General features: G+C 40.3%; 1 protein-coding gene across 11 annotated transcripts in view; it reads left to right on the forward strand.

Moving 5' to 3' along the window:
* Window positions 1-12,479, forward strand: part of ANKS1B (ankyrin repeat and sterile alpha motif domain containing 1B) — a 717,443-nt gene that overhangs the window by 659,564 nt on the left and 45,400 nt on the right. For all 11 annotated transcript variants that reach the window (XM_034987766.1, XM_034987767.1, XM_034987769.1 and 8 more), the window contains 2 exons: window positions 1,537-1,665; window positions 3,821-3,892. In XM_034987766.1, coding sequence (XP_034843657.1) covers window positions 1,537-1,665; window positions 3,821-3,892 — 201 coding nt within the window. The remainder of the gene's footprint in view (window positions 1-1,536; window positions 1,666-3,820; window positions 3,893-12,479) is intronic.

The following is a 12,479-nucleotide window of genomic DNA, read 5'->3' on the forward strand; positions in this document are numbered from 1 at the left end:
GCTCTATAGAGTTTTCCTCTAGTTTTTCAAAGACAGAAACTTCAGGAAGCAAAGCCTATGCCCAACACTTCCCAGCGTTAGCAGCCGCGGCATGTGCCACCTAATGTAAGTCCAGACTGCACAGAGAGAATTGGAACGCTAGTCCTCTTCCCCAGAACACATGTCCCGTTGAAGCTCTTCCTGGAGACTTGCGGTTTTTAAGCTGTTGGAGTTTCTGATCCTTTCAAAGAATTTAATGAAAGCTGTAGACTTTTTTCTCCCCCAAAACATACACCTACATCCAAAATTTTGCTTTCTTATCCTAGATTCCTTGAAAATCCTCCTTAAGAAACCCTACAGTATCAACCCATTTGCTAGTACTTCTGTAGAACTTGGTCTCTGACCAAGGTTTTACTTGGTTTGGGAGCTCGTGAGACCTATTTATATTCTTCCAACTCCTGAGAAAGGTAATTCGTTAATTCTGCAAGAGCAGCCAAATCCAGATTAAAAGAGAGTGGCTTTGGAAATCTGCCTGTTGTCTAGTTTTTGTTAATGTCCATTTGAGAACAAAGAACTGAATTTCGAGAAATTAGAACCTTTTCCAGGGAAAAGAGTGAGAAATCACCCGTGTATAATATCTAAATCGGACCAGAACCCAGAAAAGACCTGCCAGCACCGGCCTTTGACTTTATAGATGCTCACACTAAGCCATTATAGTAATAAAACTAGTCGAGGCTAACCTCATGGAAAATGATAGATGGAAGGATGGGATGTCCTTCTGTCTCAGGTCTGTCTTAGTGGGCGTATGCATTAAATGATAGGCCATCATATGTGCATGTGCTTGTATTTGTGAATTAAGATCCTCAAGTACATGCATATTGCACGTATGACCAAACTTGGTATTTAAATGTTTATTATTCATTTGTGCTTAAGGTTTCCTGAGAAAGGTAGCTGAACACATCCAAGACCGTCATGTGGCATTTTATCAATACAAGTGAATTCAGATGAGGGAAACTAGCCACCCATTCGTAAATTTTTCTTCAAAAATTTTGTTTAGAATCACACTTACACTGTCTTTTCTCCAGAGATCTAAAATCATCCCAAGTACATGGTACATGTCATATTTGGAAACTGAAATTCATGGAACTGTGTATTCTGAATGTAAAAGCAATTCAGACTAAAAAGTTCAAATAACTAAGCTTAAGAACAGAAGTCTTTCAAAGGTCATATGTTCTTTTTCTGTTGTAACAGAAAATCATGAATTAGTGCATCATTTATGAATATCTCCATGTTTTATTTTAAAATCACTTAGTTTAGGGTGTCCTTCTAAAAATGGAATAACTTCTTTCACGCCCCAGAAATTAACTCAGCTTTGGGAAATATGATGCTACCACATATGTAAAACCGTAATAACCAGTAGAAGTATTTCTACACATATAATACACCCAAATGCATTTGCCCATTCCAGCACCCATGTATAAGATGAACTCAGGCTAGCTGTAGGAAATGAGCTTTGCCGACTGCTCATATTACCTCTAGAATAAATGTCGTTTTCAGACAGGAGACTGGGGAGAACCTTCCATTACCTTGCGACCTCCAAATGAAGCCACAGCCTCAACCCCAGTACAATACTGGCAACACCACCCAGAAAAGCTCATCTTCCAATCGTGTGATTACAAAGCTTTTGTAAGTTACCATAAATTCAGTATTTGGGTACCAGTGGGGATGGAGGGTGTATTTCTGGTCTGTTCACTTTTATATTGAAAATAGGCCAAAATGTCCTCGCTGAAGCTCTTAAAGTGTTCCCTTCTCTTTTTCTTAAAGTAACCTTTTCTATACAGAGAAAGTCCAAGTAAATAGAGCTTAATAATCCCTTTTTTTTTTTAAGATTTTACTTATTTATTTGAGAGAGAGAGAGCACATGAGAGGGGGGAGGGTTGGGAGGGTCAGAGGGAGAAGCAGACTCCCTGCCGAGCAGGGAGCCTGATGCGGGACTCGATTCAGGGACTCCAGGATCATGACCTGAGCCGAAGGCAGTCGCTTAACCAACTGAGCCACCCAGGCGCCCTTAATAATCCCTTTTAATCTTGTGAATTTAAGGTCTATTTTGCCTTCTTCTTATACAGTTGTATGTTTTAAATGAAATGTGATAAAGCCCAATCTTAAAATGGAAATGAATATAAATATAACACGTAGACATCAACACTCACTCACCAATGATCTCAAAACACTGGGTCTACTACCAGATTTTTTTCATTAGGATTATATTACTGGGTACTTTTTTCTAATAGGAGAGAGAATCAGGCTTAGCTGAGAATCGCAAGAAACATGAACAGGTGAATGTTGAAAAAATACCATAGGTTTGGGGACAGGTGGTTGTCATGACTACAGCAGGAAAAGTAAAATCACCTCTTTTAAAAAGAAATGTTTCAATTCGGACAAACTTCCCCAATAACTGAAAAGGCAAGGATTTCTCCGAGATCATTTTCCTTAATTTGATTAAGACGTGCGCGTTCTGGTTGTCGCATAGCAATTTCGACCCTTTTTTCATTTTGTTATCCATCCCTCTTTTACTGCCTGCTTATAGTGGAGCATTGGATTTATTTCAGCAGTAAGCTCCCCCACACTGTGGGACTGAAAGGCCTCCTTCCTGCAAAGCTCAAACGCCACACGAACCCCTGAGCCTTTCGGAACGCGCGTTGCCTCGGGCCCTTCGCCACGCCCTCTGCTCCCTGCAGGGCACGCCCCTCTTCGCGTCGGGCATTCCTGGGCTGCGCGCCGGATTCCCAGTCCTGGTTTTGCAGCGTGCCATGTCAGGAAAATAATTATTTTGCGGGTTTTTTGTTTTGCTTAGTTTTTAAGACACATAGAACTCTTATTTTGTGTGTGTGTTTTTTAAAGACACATAGAGCTCTCTCGCTTTCTCTCTCTTTTTTTTGGAAGGAGATTAGGGAGGGAAAAAATGACAAAAGAAAGAAACCCTATTGAAGCTTCAAAAAGTTGAAGAGGAGTCAACTGATGGAAAGGCAAAACAGACATTTTGCTACAAACTCTTTGTCCCCCCCATCTCCCAGCCAGAACTTGGAGAGTGAGTGGCGTTTTGTACCAAGACAGTATTGGATTAGATCATCTAACAGCAAAAAGATTGGTAATTCTTGGGAGGAGACGTTCTCATCTCCCTCCTACCCCATTCAGCGCCCGCGCCCCCCCCCCCCCCCCCCCGCATGTCGGTTTGCACCAGGAACTGGGCTCTCTCACTTCTGGAACAACCGAGATGCCATTCCCTCTCCCCGCAGGCTTCCATCTCCTGCGCATCCCATTCTCAGGTGGATCAGCCACTGGGCGTGCAGCTGTGAATGAAAAGACCCCAAACTGCATCTCCGCCTGAGAGCGGCCTAATGTTAATTACCTACGCAGCCAACTCAGCCCAAATTGGGTGCATGTCGCTGAGCTTCTCAGCTGTCTCATACAACCCTGTAATTACGTAGAGAGTAGCGTGATTTATTTTTGCAGACATTGCTGCCTCAAAAAAAAAAAAAGGGAAAACATTTTTAGATGCCCCCATTTTGCAGTTAAATATGATTTGAAAGATGGCATCTTTAGAAAATGCTGCAGTTTTATTATAAAGAGCAATTTACAGCTCTCAACTCTAGTTAATTCTACAGCATTCTCTCTCTAAAAGCATTTATTTGTTAGGATTAGTTACTGTTAGTTTTTAAAAGTTATTCAACAACTTTCAGCCAGGAAGCCAAGCCAGTAGAACTTCCACAGTTTGGTTTTAAATTGCAACTCATATTTATATCCTTTTTTTCATAAATCATTGAATTGTTTTGTATTTTAGTATTTAGGTTCTATGCTGATAAAAGAGCTCAGAGGGACAGAATCAACCCAAGATGCCTGTGCAAAAATGCGGGTAAGTTTGCCAAACATTTTTATTTCTAGTTGCTGAAATACTAAATACCGGGTATGGTTACAAATTGCCACTTTTCAAATGACTATTTTCTTCATCTGCTGGTCTGCTGAATCACATTGCCTTTACATAAAAAAGGTGTTTGGGCTTTGTTCGTGTTTATACTTGAGCTTATCTCACTGTAGTGTGAGTTGATGTCTGTTGGACGTATGGATGTATTTATGCCACGTTGCATTTACTCTTATTTTTAAAGATTTAAAGTTAATTGTATGTACATTGGTCATTCTCCAGATTAAGAGAAAAATGGTCTTTAGTTTATTGCAAGAAAACGGTTTAAGCACCTACCTGCCGGTCTGAGAATATTTACTGTAAAGACCACCAATTAACTAAAAAATTATCAAATGCTCAGGTATTGAGAGCTTATTATATAAAGCTAATATTCCTTATGAGACTTCTCAATTCTGGGGTTTTTTTGGTATAAGAAAAAAACATTCAACTCTGAGTAAATCATGAAAGGGCAGTAAAAGTTGACAAAAATGGCAGTTATAAATGTCTGTGATCATTGGCCGCTGGATTCCTAGGAGTCTGTATTAGCCAAACCGAATCTTACTCATACTGCACATCCACTGTAGTCTTTTTTTTTTTAATGTGTCCCTTATCCTTGCTTCCTCCATTACAGATGTACAGAGGCTGTGGCCATACCTGACAGTACAGATTAAGAATAGTAGACTCATTCCATATAGCAACTAACCAGAGTCAAATTTAAGATTGTTAGCAAGTGAACCCTAACTCTGATTTGTGGCCAGTATACGTTGTTTTATTTTACATGAGCAGTGTCGGGTGGGAAATATTTAAAAATTAAAACAGTTATGAAGGCAAATATGTAATATCGACTGCTCATAGAAAGCCAAGTATGTGTGAATCTTCATGAAATTGAGACCTCCGATTGTGATCGCTGATTTAATATTTGGATCTGTTCAATAGCAGGAAGACTGAAATTAGTTATCCTTCTTTTGATGTAGAGTTATATTGTCAGTGCCAATGAATCTTTTATCCCAGGTACTGTATTTAGATGAAAAAAGCTGTGATATGTGTCAAGAACTCTGTGTTCTGGTTTTGTTGCTGCTTACATTGCTTTGGAAGTCACTCTTAGTCATCATGATAATGACTGCTAATATTTACTGAGTAGTTAAAATATACCAGTCTTCTGTGCTGAGCTGAATGCTTTGCATGTTTATCTCATTTAATCCTACCACAAACCTGGAGTTTAGGGCAGTCCTTATCCCCGTTCTACACGTGAAGAGACTGAGGCTTGGAGAGGTTAGATAACTTTCCCAAGGTCACATAGTGAAGAACTTGCCAATCTGGAACTGGAACACAGGTCTGTCTGACTCCAGAGCCCAAGCGTTTAACTACTCCACTCCCCTCCTTCTCCCGGGCCTCATTTTGTCACTTAGAAAATGAGGACATTGGACTAGATGCCCCTTAGGGGTCCTCGTTCGTGGTTTTATAATTCCGGGAATCTTGTATTCTAAATGTATATCTGATCTTAATTATGTCACCAATGAACAAGAAGAAAATGGGAACATTTTTCATTCGTCAAGGCTCATAATAATTTTAGAGCTATTTATGAACACGTCTAAGAAATTAATTTGGCATCTCTGATTTAATACTATTAACTCCGTTATCTGGGTCCAGCTACTTCAGTGCTGTAATCAGCATAAATAGTGCATAGAGTACAGAACACCATTTAAAACCAGATTTGTGATTTGAATTTCAGTCAATTTCATGAAATTAAGTGGATCTGAAATTCCATTCTGGTAACAACAGGAAAGCCATTTTAATAGTGTCGGTGGAGAATAATTTAAATACTTGTTGCTGAAAATGAAACAGAAAAGGTCGTCTGTTTAGAAGCCATTCTTCTGTTCTTTGGGGAGTTTTTCTGGTTTGCTGCCCTTGGTGTTTACTTGGGGTCGTTTACATGAAAATAGGAACTTTATTGCTTCTTAGGATATCACCAACTCTTATTTCCCATCCTGATTAAGTAAGTATCAGTCTTTGGTACAGTAGCTAAAGTTGCACTCACTGCACGCACTAGAGCCTTTCCTGACTAGAAGCGCAGGCTTGCTGTTATCCGGGACTATTGTGAATTAGAGCTCTCAGCAACTGAAAATGGTGTGGCTCTCAACTTGCAGTTAATTTTCAGTTTGAACCTCAAGTTGCTATTTTCTCTGTTTTCAATATGGTGGCCTTGAAGGCCAAAGTCCCAGAATCAAGTCCACCCAGGGGAAATAAATACTTTAGGACACAGATGATCTTAAAAGTTGATATATAGTAATATTAGGCCAAAGTACTGTAGATTAACAGCTTGACCTGGTTTACTCTTTCGGTGGGGGAAAAAAGACCTTTTCAATCCAGTGGTATGCGTTTTAATTGAAATTAAAATTTCTTTCCCAGTAAGAAGTAAATCAGTATGGTTCTTTATTCTGAGAAATATTTCCTTAGTGTACTTTGTTAACAAAGATGCCTAAGATTTGGCTCCTGCTCTCACTGACTTCAGTTCAGTGGAGGAGTCTAACATGTTAACATTTTAGTTCCCCCAGAGAAGTATCACTGTAGAGGGGTCTTCATGTGGCCAGTAGCCTGCAGGAGCATCCTAGATGATCCCCAAAATGACCTGCAGGCAGGGTCTCTTAAAGTCAGTTTATTAGTACCAATAACAGTTAACACTTGAGAGCCATATAGTGGGCCTTGCACACGTGATTATGTGCCTTTATTCACTTAATCATGAGGTAAGTATTGCTATTGTCCCCACTTTTCATATGAGGGAACCAGGGCCAATGAAAGTTAAGTAACTTACCCAAGGTTACCTGGCCAGCAAGTGGTGCATCCAGGGTTTGAACTGGGGTGATTTACCTTTACCACCAAACTCCAAACCCTAGGCTGTACCACCCCTCTAATGAGCCAGTGGAACATTTATTGTCCTGAGTTTTAAAACAGCTGAAAATGTGGATCATTTATATTGATAAAGAACTTTAAGAACCCTCAAAGACTCTGTAAAATTAGCCAAATTAAACCATTTAGGTACAGACATATGTAGTAATTTGGAGTACATTCCAATCTATTAACCTAAATAAAAATTTCAGGAGTGTTTTTATTGCATCCTAAGCAACTATATTTTTTTCCACAATACTTACTTAAACACATGTACTTTGCCCCAGCACAAACCAAACACAATTTTCCCTCTTCAGAAACATTTGGAGTGTTTGGTAGTCACAATCGGCTAATTTCTAAGTTTATCTAAACCTGTTTATTCATCTCTAAGTTCCCCTCCTATTCTGAAGCAAAGATAATTCTACACTGATGTCCTGGTGTTTAATTAGACACATATTATTTCAATCAAAAATAGGCCATCGTAAGCTAAGGTGTGTGAGATGATAGGAATTCACATCATTCTACAATATGGAATCACAGGTTAACCAGCCTTTTCCCTCTTTAACCTGTCTTACGATTTTTCTAATAGACTTGACCTGTTAGAGCAGTTTTAGGTTAAGAGAAAAACTGAGCATAAAGCACAGAGTTCTTGAATATATCCTCCGTCCACCACGACCACCCTCACAGTTGCCCTTATTAGTAACACTTGCATTGGCGTGGTAGCTTTGTCACGGTTATGAACCAGCATTGTTACATTCTTAACTAAAGTCTGTGGTTTACATTAGAGTTCATTCTTTGTCGTATACAGTGTTTCGGGTTTTGACAAATGCATAATGTCATGTATCTCCCCTAACAGTACCACAAAGAATTGGTTCATGCCCTAAACCTCCCCTCTGCTCCACCTGTTCATCTCCTCTCCCCTGCCCCCGCAGCCCCTGACAACCACTGACCTTTTTATTGTCTCTATAGTTTTGCCTTTTCCAGAATGTCATATAGTGGAATCATACAGTATGTACCCTTTCCAGACTGGCTTCTTTCATTTAGCAATATGCTTTTAAGCTTCCTTCTTCTACGTCTTTTGTCCCCCCCATCTCCTAGCCAGAGGTACCACAGTTTGTTCATCCGTTTATCTGTTGAAGGCCACCTTGGTTGCCTCTAGGTCTTGCAGTTATGAATAGAGCCGCTATCAACATTTGTATGCAGGTTTTTGTCTTAAGATTTTTTTTCTCCTGGATTCAAACCCTCTTAAAATTATCTTCTGAATTGTGTTTAGTGAAGAAGAATCAATAGGAACTTACATTAAACCCTGATAATTTTTTTTTAAGATTTTATTTATTAGTTGACAGAGAGAGACACAGCGAGAGAGGGAACACAAGCAGGGGGAGTGGGAGAGGGAGAAGCAGGCTTCCCGCTGAGCAGGGAGCCCGATGCGGGGCTCGATCCCAGGACCCTGGGATCATGACCTGAGCTGAAGGCAGACGTTTAACGACTGAGCCACCCAGGCGCCCCAAACCCTGATAATTTTTTTAAGCAAAACTGCAATTTTTGTCTTATCTTTCAGAGTTTTCTGCAGTAAAACCCTAAGAGATTAGATATGTCTTGATATTGAGGCACACTTTTAGGAAGATTGAGTTCTGTGAATTATTTTGCTCTTCAACTTGGCTGCTTATTTCCTTTACTCTGACAGCTTTATAGACCTTTCTAGTTAAAATTAAAATCTAAAAACATATTAGTAATGTGTGAGGAGTTTTAAGAGATGTCTGTTTAATCTGAACATACTCATTTAGTGCTGCCTTTTATGTTACTGGTTGGGTTTTCCAGCTAACTCTGTGCTCAGAGACAGTCTTCATTTTTGAAAGGACTCCTGAGGGTAAGCATTAGTTCTAAGATCCAGAATACGATGCCCCCAAAGGTGTTCCCCATGGAACACAGAACCTTCCTTCTGTCACCCCTCATGTCACACTGGACAAGCTCCTGGCTCCTCATGCCCCCTGCCCCTTAGAGGGCAAGAACCATGTGTATTGTATCCCCACGGCCTGCCGCAGCATAGCTTCCTTTTAAGGTGGTTTTGATGGTTCAATAAAGTAATGCCTATAGAGAGTCTGCTAGTTCAGTAAAACCTCAAAAACACATTGACCTCTTCCTCCAAACGTTTGAAAAACAAGTAAGTTGATGGATAGGTTTGCTTTGGATTATTTCATTTGTTTTCCCTCAACTATAATGCCGGTGTCCCAATCATTTCCCTGGTTTTCTGTGTTCACAAATATGTAAGAGAGTATTCAAAAACTTGGGCATCCTGCACTCTTATTTCCAGTTTTTAAAGGCCATCACCAAAAGGGAGAGAAAACAATGGGAAACTGTAGATAAGATGGTAAATGTAATTTTGCAGTTTTATATTTTGGGAAGGTAACTTGTTCCTCAGTTGACTGGGAGATAGCTTGCCTCTTTTAAATAATGTGTCCACAGGACTGAACTTTACAAAGCAATAAAGACGTTGCTTTGGCCTTTTGGTGTTCTCTTTGGTGTAAGTAACTCCCACTTCAAAGATTCTAAAATGTACAGTGGTTGGTGAAAGGCCAGATGAGGCTCTAGTCCTTTTTGCCTCCCCAGACTTACACATACCCCATCCCCCAGCCCTAAATTTTGCCTCAGGGTATGATTATCACTAATACACAGTAGTCAGTCACTTCTCTAATTAGATATACCATTAATAAAACATGTGCTGTACGAGGCGGGCCATTATATTCAATTTAATACTCTGAAATCTGACTTTCTCTAATCCCACAGTTGTTGATTAGTATTGTTCACAGGTGTCTGTGCTCAAGGAAATTTCTCTTTCAAAAAAAAGAAAAATATCTGTTTTCAACTACAATCAGGTAGAAATCTGCCTTCTTGATGCAAGATAAGAAGTATTTTAAACTTATTTTTAAAGTCAGGAATAAGCAGATCTTCTGGCAAATATAGGTTGGGGAATTTTTATTTCCCAAAGGGCTTTGATAGTTCAGATACCACAGTTCAGGTTTCTTGGTGAGTCTGTCCCCTTCACTTGTCTCATTTTTAAACTTTCAATCTAGAGGCAATTCTAAAGTTGAATTTTCAGATATATAGACTTCCAAATAATTGTGCCTTGGTTGAAGTGTGAAAGCTGTCTTTTTTCTGTGCTTGTAAGGAAACAAATTAATGTTGGAGAATGGATTGGAAAGCTGGGAAAAAAGATTTTAGAATTAGATGGAAATGTTAAGAAGCCTCTTTGATCTTAGAAGAGACTCCTGAAACACCCTCACTACTTCACAGCACCAGAAGATGTCATGGGCCGCCTCTGCCTTTAAGTCCCACTTGTCTAAGGTCGTCTTTGGTTCCTTCTACAACTCCCATCTATGAGGAATTGTCGTTCCCAGAAATCATCTCAGGGCCTACTACTTAGGAACCAGGCTGGGGGAAAAAAAAAAAAAACTTGTAAACAACTGTTTTTTTGTTTTTTTGGTTTTTGGTTGTTTTTAAAGATTTTTATTTATTTATTTAACAGAGAGAGAGCACAAGTAGGCAGAGCGGCAGACAGAGGGAGAGGGAGAAGCATGCTCCCCACTGAGCAGGGAGCCGATGCAGGGCTTGATCCCAGGACTCTGGGATCATGACCTGAGCCGAAGGCAGATGCTTAACCGACTGAGCCACCCAGGCGCCCCTAAACTTATACTTTTCTATACATCCTCCTCGCTCTCCTGCCTACACTAGTATATGTACTCATATCGAATGTATTCAATATCAAATTTGTTAATGGTATCTTGTTTCTTTTTTTTTTTAAGATTTTATTTATTTTTTGACAGAGAGAGACACAGCGAGAAAGGGAACACAAGCAGGGGGAGTGGGAGAGGGAGAAGCAGGCTCCCTGCTGAGCAGGGAGCCCGATGCGGGGCTCGATCCCAGGACCCTGGGATCATGACCTGAGCCGAAGGCAGTCGCTCAACCGACGAGCCACCCAGGCGTCCCTCCTCAGTGTATCTTTAATGCCTACTCTGATATAGCTATAGTAGAAGAGGCATTTAATTAAGGCTGATCATTTTTTTTAAATTTTATTTATTTATTTGAGAGAGAGCAGCGAGAGAGAGAGAGCACAGAGAGAGAGGAAGAAGCTGACTACCTGCTGAGCAGGGAGCCCGATGCGGGGCTCAATCCCAAGACCCGGGGATCATGACCAGAGCCGAAGGCAGCTGCTTAACGACTGAGCCACCCAGGCGCCCCAGCTGTTTGTTTGTTTGTTTGTTTTTTACAAGTCTCCATTTGCCCAAATTTGCCCATTTGATTCTTCAGGGAAGAATCAAATATTTCCTCTTTCGTTCCCTCCCAAGTACTGCCCAAGCCAGGTCAGTACAGGTCTAAGCCCACAGATGTGAGCGTGTATTAAAATGACAATACACACAAAGAAACAGCATTTCTAACTGCCTGCTGCTGAGCTTTGCTTTGTGAGTGTTTTCCGGGAGGTCCTCCCAAAGGAGGACTCAACGGTCCCAATCCTTTAATCCCATATCGGCTTCATATCCAAGTTCTCTTACTTTTTTGTTTGTTTGTTCCTGTTGCTCTTGTTACTAGCTCTTTTCCCATGCAACACCCTCACTACTCCACAGATTTCATGGTCCGCCTCCGTCTTTAATTCCCACTTTGTCTTAAGCTCTCTTTCTAAACGAATTGAGTCCATGTCCTCAGTCCAGACGTGTGGCTCTGCTGAACGCTCCCTGTTGCGGCCGCCATTTCACCGCCTTGCTAGTAAGCAGCCCCGAGGGGATTCCATATGCTTACCCATCTTGATTTCACTTCTCTCTTTTGCTAGTGGGATGTCGTACTTTGGAAAGCAGCTAAGTGAAAACATCCATCCTCAGTAAGAGTAATAGCTAAAATCTATTGGTGCCCACTACATGCTGGGCACCGAACTGCGTAATCCTCACAGCTCTCCAAAGTAGATGATGTATTAACATACCCATTTTACAGATGAAATAATGAAGACATAGAAGTTAAATACCTTTACACACAGTAGAGCCAAGACAGGAATCCAAACGTGCCCTTCTGTGCTCTTGTTCGCTGTAGTGCAGTAGCTTCTGGAGGAAGGAACCTAGGGTGGGTCCCCTCATGAATTTAAGATGAACACATACACATACACACACACACACACACACTTACACTCTGCAGTTGTACTTATGAGCGATGGATTAAACAGGTTGGTGTGTTTTTTCACATGTTTACATTTGGCTTTTTAACTAAAGATTAAACATTTTTAAAACTTTACATTTTATTATTACAGAAGCAATACACATTCATTGTTACCCAGTTTTAAAATAAAGCTACAAAAAGGAGAAATAAAAGCAATTGTAATTTTGTCACACAGACATGGTAAACACCTCTCTGTTAACACCTTGTTCATATGTAAGCCTCCAGACTGATTCGTCATGCATTCATAGGCATCCCTTTCCTACAAAGAAATAGAAATATTCAGTGCCTACTGTTTTCTAATCTATTTTTAACATAACAATATATTTGAAAATGTTTATTCCAGTATATATTCATCTGCAGTATTACTCATAGTGGTTGAACAATATTCCAATCCGTAACTGAACAAAACTTACTGGGGCGGCTGGGTGGCTCGGATGGTTAAGCGTCTGCCTTC

The sequence above is a fragment of the Mirounga leonina genome, unplaced genomic scaffold (assembly GCF_011800145.1).
Source record: "Mirounga leonina isolate KUSES-001 unplaced genomic scaffold, KU_Mleo_1.0 Mir_418, whole genome shotgun sequence".
NCBI classification, from domain to species: Eukaryota; Metazoa; Chordata; class Mammalia; order Carnivora; family Phocidae; genus Mirounga; species Mirounga leonina.